This window comes from Pituophis catenifer, unplaced genomic scaffold (assembly GCF_029215685.1).
Source record: "Pituophis catenifer annectens isolate HBS135680 unplaced genomic scaffold, rPitCat1.0.hap2 SCAF_6, whole genome shotgun sequence".
NCBI lineage: Eukaryota > Metazoa > Chordata > Lepidosauria > Squamata > Colubridae > Pituophis > Pituophis catenifer.
The window spans coordinates 91760402-91781982 of record NW_027256886.1 but is presented as its reverse complement, the minus strand read 5'-3'; the positions used below and the strand labels follow the sequence as shown (position 1 = coordinate 91781982).

At 46.4% G+C, this 21581-nt stretch overlaps 1 protein-coding gene across 1 annotated transcript in view; it reads right to left on the bottom strand.

Moving 5' to 3' along the window:
• Nucleotides 1-21581, bottom strand: part of GLUD1 (glutamate dehydrogenase 1) — a 39205-nt gene that overhangs the window by 4671 nt on the left and 12953 nt on the right. The window contains exons 3-11 of the mRNA XM_070946533.1: nucleotides 21299-21354; nucleotides 19411-19474; nucleotides 17847-17941; nucleotides 12769-12948; nucleotides 5540-5677; nucleotides 4713-4850; nucleotides 4503-4583; nucleotides 1013-1136; nucleotides 599-690 (exon numbers count right to left, since the gene is read on the bottom strand). Coding sequence (XP_070802634.1) covers nucleotides 599-690; nucleotides 1013-1136; nucleotides 4503-4583; nucleotides 4713-4850; nucleotides 5540-5677; nucleotides 12769-12948; nucleotides 17847-17941; nucleotides 19411-19474; nucleotides 21299-21354 — 968 coding nt within the window. The remainder of the gene's footprint in view (nucleotides 1-598; nucleotides 691-1012; nucleotides 1137-4502; nucleotides 4584-4712; nucleotides 4851-5539; nucleotides 5678-12768; nucleotides 12949-17846; nucleotides 17942-19410; nucleotides 19475-21298; nucleotides 21355-21581) is intronic.

Sequence of the window (21581 nt, the reverse complement as noted above, 5' to 3'; positions counted from 1 at the left end):
TCTTGTTTAGCAACAGAAATTTTTGACTCAATTGTGGTCATAATTCAAGGACTGCCTGTATTTGAAATTCTTATTAGTCCATTTATTTATTATAAATAGGAACCGAGCCAAAACTTCAGCCTTCAACAGAGTTAGCAATAGCACTTTATGGTTAATGGTGTTTTTATGACTTTGTGTCTTCTGATGTTCTGCATGGAACCACACGAACTGGATAGCACTAGCAATAGCACTTGGTAGACTTATATACCGCTTTGTAGTGCTTTTACAGCCCTCTCTAAGCAGTTTTACAGAGTCAGCCTCTTGCCCCCAACAATCGGGGGAGTCCTCATTTTTACCCACTTCGGAAGGACGGAAGGCTGAGTCAACCCTGAGCCTGGTGAGATTTGAACTGTCAAACTGCAGGCAGCCGGCAGGCAGCAGAAGTAGCTTGCAGTACTGCACTCTAACCACTGCGCCACCGTGGTTCATAAATTAAATAAGTTAAATGTGGCATTTTAGCTTCCTTCTTCAGAGTTCCCTGTGGGTCTTGTTGCGGCATGATGTAAAATTTGCTTAGGCCTACGTATTAAGGAAATAAAATTTTGCAAGAGCTACTTACAGATATTCTATCCTGGAATTCTGCAGTAGGCACAACCGGAATACTTCCCCCGTGTTTCCCAAACTTTCTTTCCAAGCTCTCTTGAACCGACACTAAAAGAAAGAAAACAGCCAGCAGTGAAAACTCCTAGCCAACTGGGTGATCAAAAGACAGTTCTTCTCAAAGTAGAATTAACTTCCTTTTTTTATTGTGCTGCCTAGGTACATTTATTTCCATGTAAAAGGGGGGGGGGGAATTTCCTCTTAAATCCATTAATCTGCCAAAAACATTCAGCAATGCAATGCCAGAAACCCACCAACCAAAACCAGCTAAAACCATCGGGCAAGGTGTGCTCCTGAAAGCGATCAAGGACCCCAGATATGCCCACCAGTGGGCGAAGGCTAGTATATGAAGGACGGAACCCATGAAACGTACTTAGTAGATGGTAGTTTGAGTCCCTTTCGTACTTGAAGGTCAAGCGGCCGTAGCTGACGTGGTTCAGGTTCTTCAACCATTCAAAGTAAGATACAGTCACACCACCAGCATTTAAATAAAGGTCCTGTGGAAAGAATAAGCGAGGAAATGAAAAAGAAGCAGACAAGTTAAGCCACCTTCGGATAGGTTAGTAATGATCTAGACCAGTGATGGCCAACCTTTTTGCCATCGCGTGCCAAAAGTGGGAGGAGCGCGGGGATGGGGGGTGTCGCGCGTGCGCCCCCACCCATAATTCAATGCGTCCCACACCCCCACTCATTTGCGTGTGACACCCCCCCCCACTTTACTTTACTTTTATTTGATTTATATACCACCCTACTCCCGAAGGACTCAGGGCGGTGAACAGCCTACAATAAAATACATACATACAAAATTTAAAAAGCAGAATTAAAATCAAATTAAATAGTTTTGGCCCAGACAGATTAAAACCCCAATCAATTTAAAACAAATTTAAACATTTGAATATATAAAATACTAAAAAATATTAAAAATTAAAAAAAAAATTATAAAAAGAGGGAGAAAATTAGGCCAGTCCCGCCTGGTGAAATAAAAAGGTCTTGAGAGCGCGGCGGAAGGTGCGCAGATCCGGGATCCTCTGTATCTCCGGGGGGAGCTCGTTCCAGATAGTAGGTGCCCCCACAGGCTTTCCCCCTGGAGGCCGCCAATCAGCATTGTTTGGCCGACGGCACCCGGAAGAGCCCCTCTCTATGAGAGCGTACCGGCCGGTGGGAGGCTATTGGTGGTAATAGGCGGTCCCGCAAGTACCCAGGTCCTGAGCCACGCTCCCCACGCTTTTGGCATGTGATGCCACAGTGGGCCCAGGCTGTTTTTCACCCTCCCTAGGTTCCAGAGGCTTTCTTGGAGCCTGGGGAGGGCAAATACGGCCTTCCCCACCCCCATGGAGGCCGGAAATGGCCCGCTTGCCTACTTCCTGTGGGACCGGAAGGCCTGTTTTTCACTCTCCCCAGGCTCCAGAGCCTTTCTAGGAGCCTGGGGAGGGCGAAAACGGCCTTCCCCATCTGCCTGGAAGTCCTCCGGAGGCCAGAAACAACCAGTTTCCCGACTTCCAGAAGTTGGGAAAGGCGCTGTTTCTGGCCTCCGGAGAGCCCCCGGGGGTGAGTAGAGTGAAAAATGGGCCTTCCGGTCCCATCAGAAGTCAGCAAATTGTTTCACGCCTCGGGGGGGGGGGGGGGGGTTGGGGAAGGCCGTTTTCGTCACCCCCAGGCTCCTAGAAAGCCTCTAGAGCCTGGGGAGAGCGAAAAACAGGCCTTCCCCACCCTCCCGAGGCTCTCTGGAGGCTGGAAACAGCCTGCTTCCTGACTTCCGGTGGGCCCGGAAGGCCTGAAAATCATGCGCGCCGGAGCTGAACTAGGGCAATGATCATGTGCCCACCGATATGGCCATAGGTTCACCATCACGGATCTAGACAGAACAGGCAGGTAGATTTAACAGGCAGAACATCAGTAAAGTGTACGTCTGATATGGGCTTATCCCGAAGGAGGGGTAAAATGTGTCATCAGTCTCGAGTCCCTTGGTGCCCACAAGAGATCTAAATCCAGCCCACCGAGATTCTTAATACGTTGACTCTTATCTACCGCCAATTTGCTTTGGCCGTTAGTAGTTCAGATTCTTATAGAGAGCCTCAGCTTGAAATAAACCTACACTATATATTCATTTGAACTGCCTGGATTCCTGATTTTACAGTCATCGACTTAAAAGTGAAATGACAACTACAATTTAACACTTGTTAACAGATACATCAAGTTTATGTTTGGCTCCAGGTGAGATCGAGGAGCTAAATGAAGAGCAAAGAATTCAAAAGAAAAAGAATTCACTGTTGATAGAATCTCAGGCGTGTCTGATGTTTATTTTTATACTGCTTTCGTTGTATGCCACGCAGTCGCTTCTTGTGAGATGGGTGGCCGCACATATTTGATACACGACTAAGTAAATAAAATTCAAGGCATTGAAAAAAGGGCAAGGAGGCATCACTCTGCAAAAAGTAGCAGAAAGGAATGAGTAACTGCCTTCGCCATCCTGTTCAGCAACCGAGGAACCAGTTTCATGGTTTCAGGGAATGCATTTTTACTCCCACCCAACTGGCTGGATTAGTAACTTGCCTGCATTCCTGGCTCTGAGCCAGCATTCAGGATGTAGCTCTCAACAACAAGAAAGTCTCTCAGAAACAATTTCCTTCACTTTGTTCAATGGCTTGAAGTCTCTTCAGGTTGAAGAGCCTCCCATCAACTAGGTTACCCAACTAACACTTCTTGGAAACATGGGATGGAATTATCAGGAATCAAGATGAAGGTTCGGTCCCATCCACTACCTGAATAGCTGAGGAATTTTGCGGGAGTCAACCAAGCAAGGAGATCATGAAGATCCAAAGTTCCTATCTCTGCTTTATGGGGCTGACAATGGCTGAGGAAGACTCATTCTTGCTTCCAAACTAAGCCATACCCAAATAGGAAGAGTGGGGTGAGTTCAACAGAACTTCCTTCCTTGTAGACCAAGATCAAAGACTTGCTAGGCCTTCCAAGGGTCTCCCACCTTGGCAACTTTATGGCTTGTGGACTTCAACTCCCAGAATTCCTCAGCCAGGAATTCTGGGAGTTGGAAGTCCACAAGTCGTAAAGTTGCCAAGGTGGGAGACCCCTGTGCTAGAGTATAACTGAGGATAAAACAAAAACAGATTCTTTTTTTTTTTTGTCTCCAACCCAGCCAAAGGCAGACAACCTTCATAATCTAATTTGCTACTAATAGAGCTATTTGCCAGTTACATTCCTGAAAGCAGATTGAAATCCGTTCTATTTCAGAAAAGTCCTGCCGAATAGTTGTTGTTTTTTTAAAAAAAAAATCAGAAGTTATCTCCATCAACCAACTTATTTATTTATTTATTTATTTTATTAATTTAATTTGTATACCGCCCTTCTCCCAGAAGGGACTCAGGGCGGTGAACAGCCAAAATTAAAAAACATACAAACACAAAAGTTAAGATAATTAAAAAGAATTAAATCACTAGCTTCCCAATTTAAAACCCCCAAATCCATAAAATTTAAAATCCCAATTAAAAACCATTTAGGCTAGGCCGGCTTGATGGAATAAAAACGTCTTCAGGGCTTTACGGAAGGTCCGGAGGTCCGGGATTGATCGTATTCCAGGAGGCAGCTCGTTCCAGAGGGCAGGTGCCCCCACAGAGAAGGCTCGCCCCCTGGGGGCCGCCAGCCGACATTGCCTGACTGACGGCACCCTGAGGAGGCCCTCTCTGTGAGAGCGTATTGGCCGGTGGGAGGTTATCGGTAGCAGCAGGCGGTCTCGCAAATACCCTGGCCCTAAGCCATGGAGCGCTTTAAAGATGAGAACCAACACCTTGAAGCTTAACTTAACATTGTTTTTCACCCAAGACAACAACTATCAAAAAGAACCTTACTGGAATAACCATGATGTTCCGTTCCAAGAATATCTTATCAGCTTCCGGGGTTGTGGGTCCATTAGCACCTTCAGCAATGATCTGGAAAGTAACAGCAAAGCATCACCGTTAAGCCCAGGAAATCTTTAACAGAGGCAGCGATAGGAGCTGGTGGAGAATAAAGTCTCAAGTGGAGGAACTGAGAAAGCTCAGACGATTCGTCCATCTTACTTTCGCTCTGACGTTGTGGGCGTTGGCTTTTGTCAACTGTTTTTCGCTGGCTGCTGGGATGAGGATGTCACAATCGGTTTCAAGAATGTGGCAGTCAAGAGCCTGAGCTTTGGGATAGGTGAGAATGGATCCATGTTGCTGTTGAGAGAATGGTGGGAATTATGACGCTTTAGTCTCTTAACAGAACAAAATAACAGAATTGGAAGGGACCTTGGAGGTCTTCTAATCCAACCAAGCAGGAGATCCTATACCATTTCAGACAAATCCCTGCCTGATCTCTTCTTGAAAGCCTCCAGTGATGACACACCCACAACATTTGAAGGCAAGCCATTCCACTGGTTGATTCTTCTCACTAATGGAAAAATTTCTCTTTAGTTCTAGATTGGGTCTCTCCTTGATCAGTTTCCATCTATTACTTCTTGTTCTGCCTTCGGGTGCTTTGAAGAATAGGTTGGCCCCCTCTTCTTTGTGGCGGTCCCTCAAATATTGGAACATTGCTAGCACGTCCCTTAGTACTTCTCTTCACTAGACTAGGCATAACTCAAACACACCACACTTTTTTTTCCAGGGGAAAATTTTGCTCAGCTTCCTCATCTTTGTGTGCTCCTCCTCATTAGTCAACATCCTACTTGGGAGTTTCGTCCCCTATTGATATTTTCTAAAGACCTACAGCTTGACTGCCTCACTCAAGCAAATCTAATTTAAAGTTCTTTCCAATCGGAAGCCTTTGTTTTACCATAAAGGCTCCTAATACAGTAACAGAATGACTGCTAAGCTTCATAGCCAGTGAAACAGGACATTAAACAACGCTAAACCATTTTGCATACCAGTTTATAATCTTCCAACTCCTTTGGGTCAAGTCCATCAGGATTCCAGATAGCACCTTCTTTTTCTCCAATAGCTATACATTTTGCTCCATAGCGATGAAGGTATCTCATAGAATGCAAACCTACGTTGCCAAATCCCTATTTATAAAAAAAAAGTGAAAGGAAGTTTGGAATTAGCCTCTCTCGAACCTCTATTTTTCTTGAAGCAGCTTCATGAAGCACAACTTTCTAAAGAGCCCTGGTAGCGCAGTGGTTAGAATGCAGAATTGCAGGCTGACTCTGCCCACTGTCAGGAGTTCGATCCTGACTGGCTCAAGGTTGATTTCCATCCTTTCGAGGTCGGTAAAATGAGGACCCTGATTGTTAGGGGCAATTCCATAAACCGCTTAGAGAGGGCTGTAAAAGCACTATGAAGCGGTATATAAGTCTAAGTGCTTTTGCTAAAGGAAAGAATCAAAGCCACCCTATTCATGGCCATTCATGGGTAGACAGCTGGTATAATGGCTGGATTCACATGACAAAAATGCCATTTACATGTTACTTGTAATAATCATTGGGCTAAAATGGACGTTGGTCTTACCTGATACGTCCGTTCTCGTTGTAGGGGAACGGCTGTCACCTTGGGGTCCGACAGTGCCATGCATCATGTGACCGAGTCTACAAATTAGCTGAGCTCCGCCCTCCAATCCAGTGTTTCGGCGAGGGCGATGATGTAGACTGACGTGTCTCCCTGGAACGAGAAAGAGTTAGTACACCTCCCACCCCGTGGGACCAGAAGGGAGGGCGTGACAGCCGTTCCCCTACAACGAGAACGGACGTATCAGGTAAGACCAACGTCCATTCTCCGCATAGTAGGGGAACGGCTGTCACCTTGGGGACATACCAGAGCTGAATGTCCTCCAGGGCGGGAAAAGGAGTCGCACCGGCCGAGGAAGAAGGAGTCAGGAACGATGAACCGCCTGCAAGACTCGCCGGCCGAAGGCAGCATCCGAAGAAGCAAACGCATCAACTCTGTAATGCCGGATAAAGGGCGTGATAGATGTCCAGGTGGCCGCTCGGCACACCTCATCCACCGAAGCGCGGGTAGCCCAGGCTGCCGAAGTCGCAGCACTCCGAGTCGAGTGAGCCGTAATCCGAGGAGGCACAGGTAGACGAAGCCGTTGGTAAGCGGTTGCAATAGTAGCCCGAATCCAACGACCTAGGGTAGACCCAGAGACGCGGGATCCAATGGAATCCGACTGAAAGGACACGAACAGTGCCTCCGTTTTACGGAATGAAGCAGTCCGAGAAAGGTAGATGCGGAGGGCTCGTCGTACATCTAGAGTATGCCAGGATCGTTCGAGGGGATGAGAAGGGCGAGGACAAAAGTTAGGGAGGACCAGTTCCTGAGACCGATGAAAAAGGGAATTGACTTTGGGCAGGAAGGCCGGGTCAAGGCGGAGCACCACTCTGTCCTTGTGGAAAATACAAAGATCCTGGCGAATTGAAAGAGCTCCCAACTCGGATATACGACGAGCCGATGTGATTGCCACCAAAAACAAAACTTTAAAGGACATAAACCGCAGAGAGACCTCCCGGAGGGGCTCAAAGGGAGAGTCTGATAGAGCCCTGAGAACTGAATTCAAATTCCACGTCGGAAACCGATGGACCACCGGGGGCCGTAAATTGGACGCTCCTCGCAAGAAAGTTCTGATGAGAGGATGACGGGCGAGAGATTCTTTGGATCCACAAGTCAAAACCGTTGAAAGAGCCGCCACCTGGCGACGCAGAGTGGAAGGGGCCAATCCAGCGTCAAACCCCTCCAAAAGGAAGGAAAGGACCACAATGATTGAGGCCGACATCGGATTTATCCCCGAGCGGCTACACCAGGAGGAGAAAGCGTTCCAGGTTCCCTCATATATTCTCGTAGTCGAACCGCGGCGGGCCGCCTGCATAATGGAAATGACCCGTGGAGGAACTGCAGCGTCGGCTAACAGGCGCCGCTCAGCCTCCAAACGGTTAACTGGAGGCTCGTCGGGTCCGGATGTTGAAGAACACCTTGGGAGAGGGATAGAGTGTGTCGAGGAATGCGCCATGGAGTCGCTATGGACAGGGAGCAAAGGTCCGCGTACCACGGTTGACGAGGCCAGTGAGGGGCAATGAGGATCAGTTCTGCCCTCTCGTCCAGGAGCTTCCGAACCACCCGCGCCAGGAGAGGCAGAGGGGGGAATGCATAGAGTAGGCCGGACGGCCAAGGACTGCGGAGGGCGTTTGTGGCCTCCGCCCGAGGGTCCGGATACCGGGAGAAGAACCGGGGAACCCGGTGATTCGAAGAGGTGGCGAATAAATCGACAACAGGAGTCCCAAACCTGTTCGTGATGTCCTGAAACAGGAGCTGAGGAATACTCCATTCTCCGGGATCTAGAACGTGGCGACTGAGGGCGTCCGCCTGGACGTTCGAAGCTCCTGTGATGTAGTCCGCCTTTAGAGACCGAAGATGACGTTCGGCCCAGAAGCCGAGGCGTAGAGACTCCGCTAGAAGTAAACTGGAATGAGTCCCCCCCTGTCTGTTTAGATGGGCTTTTGTGGAAATATTGTCCGTCAGGACCAGAATATCCTTGCCCTCCACTAGGTGCTGGAAACGAAGGAATGCCAAGCGGACAGCCCGCAGCTCCAAGAAGTTGATGTTGTTTCGACGTTCTCGCACAGTCCAGAGGCCCTGAGCCTGATGCTGTAGCAGATGTGCCCCCCAGCCCCGAAGGCTGGCATCGGTCACTAAAGAAAGACGATGGGGTTCGCGAAAGCAACTGCCCCGGGCAAGGGCGTCGGAAGTCCACCACCGCAGGGAGGAGGCCACTTGAGGGGGCAACCGCAGGAGAATGAGCGAGGAGCTGCGGCCGGCCCGTTGGTGAGGAAGCAGGAACCACTGGAGCTGCCTGCTGTGCAATTGAGACCAGGGAACTATTCCAAAGGTGGAGACCATTTTCCCCAACAAACGGGACAGTTTAAGAACAGAACATGAACCCTCTGCTAAACACTGAGAAGCCAATGCGGAAAGACTAACCTGACGTTCTGGGGAAAGGAAAACTAATGAAGAAACTGAGTCTATAGTAGCCCCTAGGTGAAGGATACGGGAACTAGGTACCAGTTGGCTCTTGGACCAGTTAATCGAGAAGCCATGAGCCTGCAAGGTGGATAAAACCAGCTCTAATTCCCGTTGGGCTGAAGGGAAGGACGAGGACTGAACCAAAATGTCGTCCAAATAAAATTGTATACGAATAGAAAGGGTCCGGATATGCCCGATGAGAGCGGCCATAACCTTAGTGAAGACCCTCGGGGCGGACGACAACCCAAAGGGGAGGGCCCTATACTGATAATGCTGTCCCAAAAAACTAAAACGGAGATATTGACGGTGGGAAGGGGCGATACGGATATGGAGGTATGCCTCGGTTAAATCTATAGAGGAGAGCCAATCCCCTGGGCGAATGCATTCCAAAATGGTGGACAAGGAATGCATTTTGAACCGGCGGTAAGTAATGTACCGGTTCAAAGCCTTCAAATCTAGGATGGGACGCCAACCCCCCGAGGATTTCTTTACAAGAAAAAGGCGGGAGTAGAAACCCTGGCCCCACTCCTCTCGAGGAACCTTCTGGACAGCCCTTAAATCCAGAAGATGGGAAATGGCTGAAGACACTAAGGCCCTCTTAGAAACATCCCGTGGAACAGGGCAGGGAAGGAAAAAAGAGGGGGGAGTAGAAAGGAACTCTAGATAAAGCCCCGAGTTAATAGTAGATAGAACCCAGGCATCAGAGGTAGAAACCTCCCACTGATGAAGAAAAAGAGACAAGCGTCCCCCAATGGGAGCAGAATTAGCGGGATCTACGCTGGAAGCGACCCCTGCCCCCCCTGAACGAACGCTTAGGGAAGAATCTATTTCCCTGTCTAACCTGGGAATCCTGGGACTGGAATCTCGCCGGAAAGGGACGCTGGAAGCGGTGTTGGTAAGGAGCGGGATCGGAAGCACGAAAGGACTGGGTCCGAGGAATAGCCGAAAACCGAGAATCCGCTCGTCTGGAAACCGAGGGAAGAATCTTGCGTCGGTCTCTAGTTTCAACCAGGAGAGGTTCCAACGGGGGCCCGAACAAGGAGCCTGCAGTATAGGCCGCAGAAGCTAATTGCCACTTGCTCCGCATGTCGGCGTTCCAGTTGCGGAGCCACAGAAGACGGCGCGATGTAACGTTGGAACTTAAGGCCTTAGCTGCAAATCTGGTCGCATTGAGAGTGGCGTCCGCTGAATACTCCAATGCAGCTGCAATCTTGTTCAAATCCTGCCGGGAACGAGAATCGGCAGGTTGAATGCGATCCTGAACTTGTTTGATCCATAATAAGGCGGCTCTGTTGAAGAATGAAGCCGAGGACGAGGCCTTGACGGCCCAGGCAGCTGCCTGGTGACCCTTGAGCAGGACCTTCTCAGCTCTGCGATCTTCTGGACGCAAAGAGTCCTCTGGAGGGCCAGCGGGACGGGCAGAATTGCAAAGAGCCACTATTGGAGCGTCTACTGCAGGAGGCTGCAGTAAATCCGCAAGAGCGGGAGCAGAATTGTACAGTCTCTTGTCAAGGCTGTTAGGGCTGGGTCCAGCCCCAGGTAAGTTCCACTGGCGTTGGAGCACATCTAAGAAAAGTTTGGGAGCCGGGATGGTTTCCGGATCCACCGTAGGCTCTGCAAAGACCGCTGAAGCCGGGTCAGGAACAACGGAATCCGGTGGAACGGAAGGGACAGTGCCCAAACGGGTAGTCACAATGGCTTTGCGTAATAAGGAGCGGAAAAGTTGAGGCTTGAAAAGACCAATAAACGGAGATTGATCAGGGGCCAGTCCCTCATCATCGGAAAGGGCCGAATCAGGAACCTCATCCACCTCAGACAGAGATGCGTGATCCGGAGAAACCATAGACTCTGCTAGGTCTTGTTCAGACACGGAATCCCCAGCCGGGTCCAATGGGTGACGCTGTAAAGGCTGAGGTGTAGGAATGATGTCGCCCTGCTGCATACATTGGGCCAATCCCTGTTTGATAAACCTGGCCAGCATGAGTTCGAAATTCTCTGGAATGGAAGGGGCCGAAACCCCTGAAGAAGCCATCGGAACGGGAGCATCCCTGATCATCCCTTGGGGAGCCTCAGGAACCGAAATTGTTTGAAAGAGAGGCTCAGCGCCAGGCACATGAGGCGGTTCAGCTGAAAACGAGCCATCCGGTGAAAGCTCCCGGGCGGTACAGGACGCCAGCGAAGGAACAGGAGACCGAGCCCTCGAGGAGACCACTGGGTCACTAGGGTTGGATTGGGCCACCGCCTTGCTAAAGGCCTTTTCAATGGCCTTGTGGCGCCTCTGCTCATCCCTAGCAGATGAAGAGCCAGACTTGCTACTTTTGCCCCTATGAGATTTGGACTGCTTAGGAGCGGGGCCCTCCAAGGGATCATCATGGGCAGGCCTTTTGGAAGCTCTGCTGGACTGGTTTGAAACCGATTGATGTCTAGCCGCCATTTTAGAAAAGAGCTCCGTCTGGAAACAAATAGGTCAAAATGGCCGCCGACACTAATAACGGGACGCCGCCGCTGTCCTGAGTAGGAAAAGGCGAGCCTCAGATCCAAAGTAATAAAAAATAGAAAAAAAAGGTAATCGCTAACTCAGCGATTCAGGCGACAATAGAGGGATCGCTAGCTCAAGGCTATTACTGCGATCGCGGCCAATGCAAATCAGTCCCGACTGTCAATCAATTCAAAAATGCCGCCAGCCGAAGGGCTGTTAAAGCGGCAGGCGGCAGAGAGCAGGAGAGCAGAGGCTGGGAGGGAGAGAAGTTCGATCGCAGACCCACAAAGGCCGAATCGCGATCCCGGATCGCTCTCCTCAATTAGAAGCAGCAGCGCCAAATTCAAATTGAGAGTCTTACCCGATGGTGAAGGCTGCAGCTGAAAAGCGCGCGCAAAAAACGCCGCCGCGCTCAACCCGATGGCTGAGGGGAGCGCGAAGCGGCAGAACGCAGCGCTGACGATAAAAATAGAGTAAAAACAATAAACAGCAGTAAAAAAAGGGAAAAAAGGAAAAAAATAAACAAACTAGGCTTAAGCAAAGGCAAAGGAGGTAGCTCAACAGGGAGACACGACCGGCCAGCATAGACCGAGTCGAAACACTGGATTGGAGGGCGGAGCTCAGCTAATTTGTAGACTCGGTCACATGATGCATGGCACTGTCGGACCCCAAGGTGACAGCCGTTCCCCTACTATGCGGAGAATGCACTATGCATTTAATGTGAGAGAAATATTCTCCCAATATTTTATTTTTTATTCAAAAATCAAAGCTTGATTCTTAATAACTCTTAATGATAAGGATATACAGCGATACTGAATATCCATGCCATTTTCTTGCCTTGATATGGCGATAATTTATCACTGCCACCTCCCAAAATGTACTTTTCCTCTTGTGACTTCCTAGTTTAGGGTACAGTCCTAGATCATTTGATCATAAATTTATTACTGAATAGGTGCATTCATTGTGTTTCTGCACAGAACCACACAGAACAGCATTCCTCCAGTTTTCAGGAAGACGGGTCTAACAGTGGTGGGATTCAGCCAGTTCGGGCCAGTTCGGGCGAATTGGTTGTTAAATTGCTGGCCGCCCTTTCCAGGAGTCCCCACATGCCCCGTTTTGGCTTCCAGGAAAGTGCAGGGAAGCCTACTAATCCCAAAAGGGGGCGGTGTGTGTGTGCAGCGCAGGCCCCCCGCGGCCTGTTTTTGCTCCCAGGAGGCTGCAGGGAGGCCTACTAGGCCCAAAACGGGGCGCAGGGGGGTGCAGCGCGGCCCTGTGGCCCGTTTTTGCTTCCAGGAGGCTACAGGGAGACCTACCAGGCCCAAAACGGGCCACGGCGGCCCGTTTTTGTACCCAGGTGGGTGCAGGAGACCAAGTGCTGCCTGTCACATGCCCTGGTCCTGCCCACCATGTTGACGCCCACCCATCCAGTCATTAGGGCAGAGAACCGGTTGTTAAAATTATTTGAATCCCACCACTGAACATATATGTTCCCGATTTAAAGCTTGGGTGCCTCATGTATATGAATAACTGAGCAGAACACCTAAAACAGCGACTTTCCTGCCTGAAGAATAATTAAGGATATCAATGCCTTATCTCAAGGCAATCTAAGTCTTAAGGCTTCATTGCTCCCTTTCCACCCCCATGTGACTCTTGTAAATCCAGTACCTGGATGGCAAAAGTTTTATCTCCAAATCCTGGAGTCATCCCCAAGAGGCTCATGTATGACGCTTCATTGATGAAGTTCTCAATCCCGTGAAAGACGCCACGACCCGTGGCAGAGATGCGGCCGTGGATGCCACCCTGGCTGATGGGTTTCCCCGTCACACAGGCATGGGCATTGATGTCCTGCAAAAGAAAGAAGGACGTTCAGAAGGTGGAATGGGATGGGCAGAGGTTCTCAAAACTTCTACTATCTGGTCTGCCAGGCTCAGCTTGGTGCCTCACAGGCATCCTGCCATCAAAGGCTACAGGGAGAGGGGCAATAAAGCTGTGTGTGTATGTGATGGGAAATAGGGAGGTGGTAATGACAGGTGATAAAAACCAGGGAAGCTCAGAATCAGTTTGTACCAGAATTCAAGGCAAGGCACCCTGAGAAAGAATGTGGATTACCCCAAAACAGCTCAGCGTTCTCAAAGCACTTCGGGGAGTTCTGATTGGCTGAAGATGGACTGGTCATGGGACGAGAGCTGGGATAAGGGGAAACGTTTCTGTATCTTTTGAATGCGGGAAACCCAGATCTAGCCTCACTTTACTGCAGCCAACATCTTTTAGTAAAAGAACCTTTTGCTTCAACCAAGTGGAGTCGAGGGTCTTTCTTTCCTAAGGAATCAGATTGGGGCAGGTCTGACATCTACCCTGGCATGTGTTAATGCCTCCTCTGCTGACTTTTATCTTTACTGGATTTCGATATCCAAGAACGGTCATATTTACATCACAACCTATGCGAGGAATAACTTTCTACACTGTGTTATCAGACTTAGGAGAAAGCAAAAGATGAAAAAGTCCTCCAGGTTTTGTGAAATCATTTCTTCTCCAGGTTTTGCTGATGTGATTTTTCAGAACAGTGGGCATTACTTCACTTTGCCCTTGCTGGAACCAACTCCACATGTAGCTGGGTTATTCCTACTTTCGCACGTGTTGGCATTCTTCAAAGAAACAGTGAATTGCAAATTCACTAGAAATGCAAAGCCACTCCCAGAAATGGAAATTTGGGGTCTGTTTAAAACTCTATCTTACGATCCAACTTTACACACTAAGGCACAATTACCAAACTATATTCCAATTTAGGAGTTGTGGGTTCACACATTGCGTCGTGCATTTCTTCATCCTGGCTGCCACTAATGCAGCAAGATGGAGAGAGTTCCATTTGCAATTTTAACAATGTTCTCTGAATTTCCAAGATGAACTGGATGGACCGAAATTCAGGAATCCATCATATAAACAGCCAGCTGCGAACGTCCTCCCTCCCCCCCCTTTCAGTAGTGGATCACAGCAGGGCTGTTAGAAAGAAAATAGAAACATCTCGGCTCTACAGTAGAAAGGCATAAATTGCTTCTTAATGAAGAACAGGACAACAGTTGCTCAAATTCTTCTCAAAAAGGCTTGCTAAAAAGAGTCCTTGAGAATTATGCTTAGATACATGTTTTTTTTTTCATGTCTTGGCAGCTGCCAAAAAGATTGACACAGAATGTCCCAAATTTATCTCATATTGTATTTGCTTTACAGTTTTTGCTCTTCTTTCGTTTACATTAGATAGGAATTCTTTCAAATTGGAAATGTTCTTCCTTCTTGGCCTTGTCTCGAGTTTTAAAACATCTGACTCACCGCTTCCAGTTATTATTTTCTTTGGCTGATGAGTCAGAATAATACAAAAATGAAGCTCTCGCTTCGTTTGTAGAAAGTGTATGATGCTGTTGTCATAGTTCCCACATTATACACCGTAAAACTCTGTGGGGTATTCTGCTCGGCCGTGTTGAGCCTTGCAATTTGGGGCTTAACCAGGGAGAAGAGATTGCAGGGCCTAACCAGTGGGAAACAGATGCTGAAATTTTATCTATGTGGACTAGAAGCCTCTGTGCCCCATTCAGGCTCTGGCATACTACATTTGGATGGTAAACATTGCATCTACAATTCTTCAGTTTCTGCGCCAATCTTAATTTATTTAGCACCTTGGAATAGCAAAAAAAACAACAAACTGTTTATCTAATCTTAAACTAATAAGCTTTCAATCAGACTCCCAAAGGTGCTTTTTCAAAAGGCAAGTGGACTTTCTTTGTTTTTACTTGAAGACTTTTCGCTTCCCATCCAAGGAGCTTCTTCAATTCTGACTGAATCAAGAAGCTTCTTCAGCTTGACTGAATCAGAATTCAGTCAGAACTGAAGAAGCTTCTTGGATGAGAAGCAAAACATCCTCAAGGAAAAACAAAGTAAGTCCACTCGCCTTTTGAAAAAAGTCGCTTTGGGACAACCATGAGCTGAATGATTGAGAATCTCCATTGACTTTCCATCAGAACATCCTATAAACTCCGTATTTTTTTTTATCAACTCTTGTTAGTAGCTTTGGAGCGTCACAAAAATCTTTGAAAAAGCAAAGGAGAGGAAATCTCACACTTCAAATAAACAAGCATTTTATCATACATGGGTAATCCGTACCAAAAAAAAAAAATCACTGGCTTTTAAATTTACAAACTGCACCAGTCGCATGAGCAATAAATTAATTCCTTTGGGCAACGAACTATGGATTATATTCCCAATTATGATATCAAATCAGGAGTTTTCAGTGAATTCTCAATTGCATTAGATCCAAGAACAAGAATATGCCTATTTTTAGCAATCTGCTACACCCAGAGAAAAATGCCAGTGCGTCAAGGCAGGAAAACCTCTCTTAATAAAACTGGCCAAAAAGGGAAAAAAGTTATTTAGAGCTGCAGCTTCGCTGACTAGAATACTGACGAGCAAATTATTTTCTCTTCTTTTCTTCCCTCCACAATGTGTGTGCAGAAAAACAAACGCCATTTGTCACTTAGTTGAAACTTCATAGTCTTGTAATCCGGAGTGATTTTTTTTTGCCAAAGTTTAAAGTATCCATCTCAAGTAAAATTATGTGAGAGAAGTCCATGGAGTCACTCAAGAGGCTGTTTAGAAAACTGTTTCCATGGTCACCCTGAATAAGCAAAATGTTAACTCAGATGAACCGAAGTGGAATAATTCAATTTCTTGCTCATGCATGAATAATTAAAAGAATTTTGAAAAGAAGGACTTTCTCTTGGTGGCCAAACCCCTCCCTCCCTAGTCTCCAATTTTCCCCTGCCTTCTAGTTGAAAACAATTACCGTGTTTTCCTGAAAATAAGACCCTGTTTTATATTTTTTTGAACCCTGAAATAAGCACTTGGCCTTATTTTCAGGGAGGTCTTATTATTTTGGGGCACGTGGAACAAGATGGGGCTCCTCCTGACATTTTATCTGAGTCTTCGGAGAGGGGCGGCATATAAATTGAATTAATTAAATTCCAGCTCTGTCTCCCTTATCCTAACCAGAGGAAATGGCGGGGACCAGCTGCACATGTGTTTAAATATTTTCGGGGTGGGCTTATTTTCAGGGAGGGCTTATTTTAGCGCATGTGCTCAAAAGCCCAATTGGGTTTATTATTGGGGGATGTCTTATTTTCGGGGAAACAGGGTAGGTACAAAACTGAATTTAAAAGAAAAGCTCCCTGGCACCGTATTTCGAAAAAGATTATATCTTCCCTAGTCGATGAGAACAGTTGTCAAAATCAGAAAGCAGAACTTTCGAGTATTATTAAATATTGTCAATTTTTAGAATTGGGCATGGTCTCATTTCAGGGCTAATACAGCCTGGATGTAATTTATGCCGACAGATTGACTGTTTTCATAATTTTATGCCAGTTTGTTAACAGTTAAAAGCGCATATCAACGCCGCAAAAATAACCAGCTCAACAAGTGACCGCCATTTATATTGCAATGAACTACATATGGATTACTAGTACAGATTATTATGGACAGAACTAGACTGCTTTTCTCTAAGTCTAATGTTATTTAATCTCAAATGGCAACAAACGCCAAAGCTCAGGGCATCAGTCTTTGCAAACGTGCCAAGATCTCCTCCTCAATGTGCATCTTTTATTAATTTATGGCTCCAATACAGAGAAATTAGCAGAGGCAAGGGAAGAGAATTCAGTACGGCCTTTGAATTGGAGTCAATATATTATATTAAAACTGTTTGAGGAGCCCTGTGGTGTGGGGAGAAAAAGGATGCGACAAGGGCTTGCCCTACACTATGACAGCTTACAAAACAAAATAGAAATTAACTGATTTGCAAGCCTCCAAGAACAGGCGCCGTGGTAAGAGAAGCTCTCGAATCCCCTGCGCTAGGTGACTCCACTCAATCACCTAGCACAGAGGTGTCAAACTCAAGGCCCGGGGGCCGGATCTGGCCCATGGAGTGCTTAGATCTGACCCACGAGGACGCCCTGGAAACAGCAAAGGACCAGACCGCAGTGCCTCTGCCAGTGAAAATGGAGCTCGGGGGGGTGGAGGGGGAGGGCATTGGCAGAGGGTTGCAGGAGTCCGTCGCAGCCGAAAACGGAGCTTGGGAGCCTGTTTTTGCTGGCAGAGCACTCAGGCCCCCACAGGCCCCCCTGACACGAGTGATGTCAAGCTGGCCACGCCCCCTGGCCACACACCCCGCCCCCCGCTTGAGGTCAAACACAACCCTGATGCAGCCCTCAATGAAATCGAGTTTGACACCCCTGACCTAGCCCATTGTTAAGGAGGACAGCAGACGCACAGATAAGACCTCCCCTGAGAATAACCCCAATCGGGCTTTTGAGCACATGCGCTAAAATAAGCCTCCCCCCGAAAATAAGCCCTCCCTGAAAATATTTAAACGCAGAGCTAAAAATCAGATAAGAAGGCAAGAGGAGCCCCATCTTGCTCCACATGCCCCAAAATAATAAGACCTCCCCGAAAATAAGGTCAAGCACTTATTTTGGGGTTCAAAAAAATATAAGACAGGGTCTTATTTTTGGGAAAACACGGTATTTATTTGGGGAAAGACACTCATTCAACAGTGATGTTTGCAGACATATAGACCTTATATTGATCTTATGTTGCTTGTCCAAAGAACTGCAAATCTGTTCTAGGTCGATGCTAGGTTGTAAGCAACTTGAACAACAGGTCGTAAGGCCACTGTGCCATAAGTGAAGCTTTTGTTCAGAACTTACATAGTGCCCTATGGTATTAGCATAGGTGTCTGCAATCCACGACATCTCCCGTTCACCAGTGCTCATGTCAGGAGCTGGCACATCCACACCGGGCCCTGTTCGGCAAAGCCAGGAACAAAGGGGGGACACCATTAAACATAAACCAGTTCCGCGCATGGAAACCAAAAGAATCAGCTGGGATATTGCTTACGGTTATGTTAGGGTTACGTTGCAAAGCCATTAGAAATAATGTTGTCTTTATTCATGGATGCAATGATTCATGGTCTAAATCAGTGTTTCCCAACCGTGACCCTTTGAAGATGTATGAACTTCAACTCCCAGAATTCCTCAACCAGCCATACTGGCTGGGGAATTCTGGAAGTTGAAGTCCAAGCATCTTAAAATAGCCAAGGTTGGGAAACACAGGTCTAAATAGAAAGAAACGTCTCCATTCAATCACTTAGAAGACAAAAAGAAGCAGACTATCCCTACTTCATGGGGAAAAAAAAATCTATACCTTAAAAGATTTTTTTAAAAGATAGTTGGAAGGTGGAAATAATAAACCTATTGACTTGTACCCCAAGCTACCAATGTTTATAAATTGAATATTTTTCTTTTTTCCCCAGCTGTTTGCTCTGCTCTATCATATCTTGCTAAGGAATGACCCCTGGCTTCCAGAAGGGGTTCAGGCAGTGGTGGAATTCAAATTTTTTACTACCGGTTCTGTGGGCGTGGCTTGGTGGGCGTAGTGTGGCTTGGTGGGCGTGGCAGGGGAAGGATACTCCAAAATCTCCATTCCCACCCCACTCTGGGGCCAGCCAGATGTGGTATTTGCTGGTTCTCCAAACTACTCAAAATTTCCACTACCGGTTCTCCAGAACCTGCTGAATTTCACCCCTGGGTTCAGGGTCCACAGATAGTTGCAGGCGGAAAGAAGGGAAGCGAATTTTATTCCCATGATTCAAATGCTGGAGAGATTATTAAAGAATGAACGGCATTCAAAAGAGAACAGGATAAAATGGGCGTTTCTCCCATCAGCTATGAAGTGAACAAACAAGACAAATTGGTCTTTTGATTTGACAGCTTGACAAGCCAAGTATGAGCAGATCTCTTTAATATGATTTTCTAGGTACTCTCGATGTGGAGGGTTTGAAGAGAGAGATGCGGAAATTCATCAATCTGGAAGAATTCTGTTCCCAGGGGAATGGATTTTTTGCACATCCCTGGAACCGAAAGCATCAAGCATGCAAACCTACAGCTCAGACCCCCTTGGGCTTTGCTGTAGCTGATTAATTAAAACTGGGGTCTCCAACCATGGCAACTTTAAGACTTGTGGACTTCAAGCTTTGCTGGCTGAGGAATTCTAGGAGTTGAAGTCCACAAGTCTTAAAGTTGCCATGGTTGGAGACCCCTGAATTAAAACAAGGAAACACAAGCACTGTTGTCCTTCCGAGTGTCTTCACAATATGCACTACCACGTTCAAGTTACCAGTGCTACTTTGGGGTAGGTGAGGGCACAGTTTTACTATCTAGTACTGCTGATTCCTCTCGCCCAGATCAATACAGATATTCCCGTTTGACATACCGATGAAGCCTTTCTTTGCGAGTTCTATGGTAAACCGCCTTGTGATTTTTTCCAATTCATTATCCTACAACAACAAAGGAGACAGTGAATATTCAGGAGGTGAGTAAGCAACGCCCAAAGTCAACACTCGTGATTTTAGCAAAGGTTTAGCCGATAGCTCCTAGGCCATCTACTAGTCTAGGCTTAGCCACCATGCAAATAACAGGTGAGGTACCAGCCCAACCCATTGTTTTGGATTGTATGTGAACCTTGGAAAGTAACTGCTGCTATTAATCTCCCCAACCTCTGAAGGCCAGGATCAATTTGTGAAGTTCATCTCTAAAGTGCTGGCGAGAGAGGAAGGAGCTATTCCACAGCTGGACAGCTGTGAGGTCAGGAAAAATATGCTTTGTCTCTTGGAGGCACAACAGATTGCAGGAAAATGTGTTTATTCTGCTGTAAAATTCCCTCCCTCTTCAAGTAAATAAATAAAATAAAGTTTTTACTCGGGTTTTTGTTTAATCTGGTGCTACCAGCGCCCCTGTAGAGTTTAATAGGAGCCGTGGTAGCACAGTGGTTTTAATGCAGTAGTGCTGGCTAACTCTGCCCACTGCCATGAGTTCAATTCTCACTGGCTCAAGGTTGACTCAAGCTTCCACCCTTCTGAGGTCGGTAAAATGAGGACCCAGATTGTTTTGGGCAATAGGCTGACTCTGTAAACCATTTAGAGAAGGCTGTAAAGCAATGTGAAGCGGTATAGAAGTCTAAGCGCTATTGGTCACTGCGGTGAAATTTAGCATTTTAATGCTGTTTAAGATTTTTAACCTTTCTTTACATCTTTATGGTCTCATTGTTAACTTTAACAATGACTTTTAATGACATCAACTGCCACTTTAGGATTGCTAGAAACATACCACAACTAAAACTAAGGATTACAATATTCTATTGCAATGATTCTGAACCACCCTTTATCTTGAAACCTTGCGATTGGAATAAATCCTTTTTATTTAATTCTTCTTATCCTGAGTATTCATCACTGCACAGCACATACCCCCAAAACATAAGTTGGCTTGCAAAGTAGACTCAAGTTTACATTCTAACTTGTGTAGAATGAAAGCATTCTAAGCAAACTGATCTTTTATTGGCATATTGGCCAAAACATGCAACATCTGACCAATACTGCATCCTTCCTCATATACAGGGAGTCCTCAACTTACAACAGTTCATTTAGTGATTGTTCAAAGTTACAACAGCACTGAAAAAAGTCACTTGTAACTGTTTTTCACACTTATGACCATTGCAGCATCCCCATGGTCACTAGATCAAAATTCAGATTTTTGGCAACTGACTCATATTTATGACGGTTGTAGTGTCCCGGGGCCTTCTGATAACTTTTTGCGACCTTCTGACAAGCGGAGTCAATGGGGAAGCCGGATTCATTTAACAACCGTGTGACTCACTTAACAACTGCAGTGATTCAGTTAACAACTATGGCAAGAAAGGTCGTAAGACAGGCCAAAACCCATTTAACAAATGTCTCACTTTGCAACAGAAATTTTGGGCTCAATTAAAGTTGTAAGTCAAGGACTACTTGTAGTGACATGGGTACAATTTGGCTGCTAACTAAGTCATTCCTTTTATTTCAGAAAAAAAGGTGACAGCCTCAATTGACCAAAATAATTGCAGGCAACATTCATACTGTAAGCTTATTTGGCAACTTTTCCTGTGATTATTGCTTATCTGAAAGGTATGATAGGTATGAATGTATGCAATTAATCTCTCCAGACCAAGAAAATATATAGAATTCTACTGCATTGTCTTAACTGGTCTACGTTAAGAAAACAGCTCCTCAGATATCTAAGCCTAAACATGCCGATGGAAAGCATATTTTTCTGGAATTTGAACTTACTGTATATAGCCTAGGATTGATCTTAACACCAGCCTTTGCACCACCAAATGGCACATCTGAAAACAAATGTTCACGCTTAAGTTAAAAAAAAAAAAACAAAGGACAAGAATGTAAAGATGGTAAAGATTTATCTTATCGCTAGCTCTGATGCCTGCCTGGTCTTTTCCACTTTAGGAATTAGACACAGAGATATCAACAGAAAATGAAAAAAAAATGCAAAAAAAAATACATAAGACAATGATTTATTTTAAAATAATTCACCATGCCCTTCAACATAACGAAA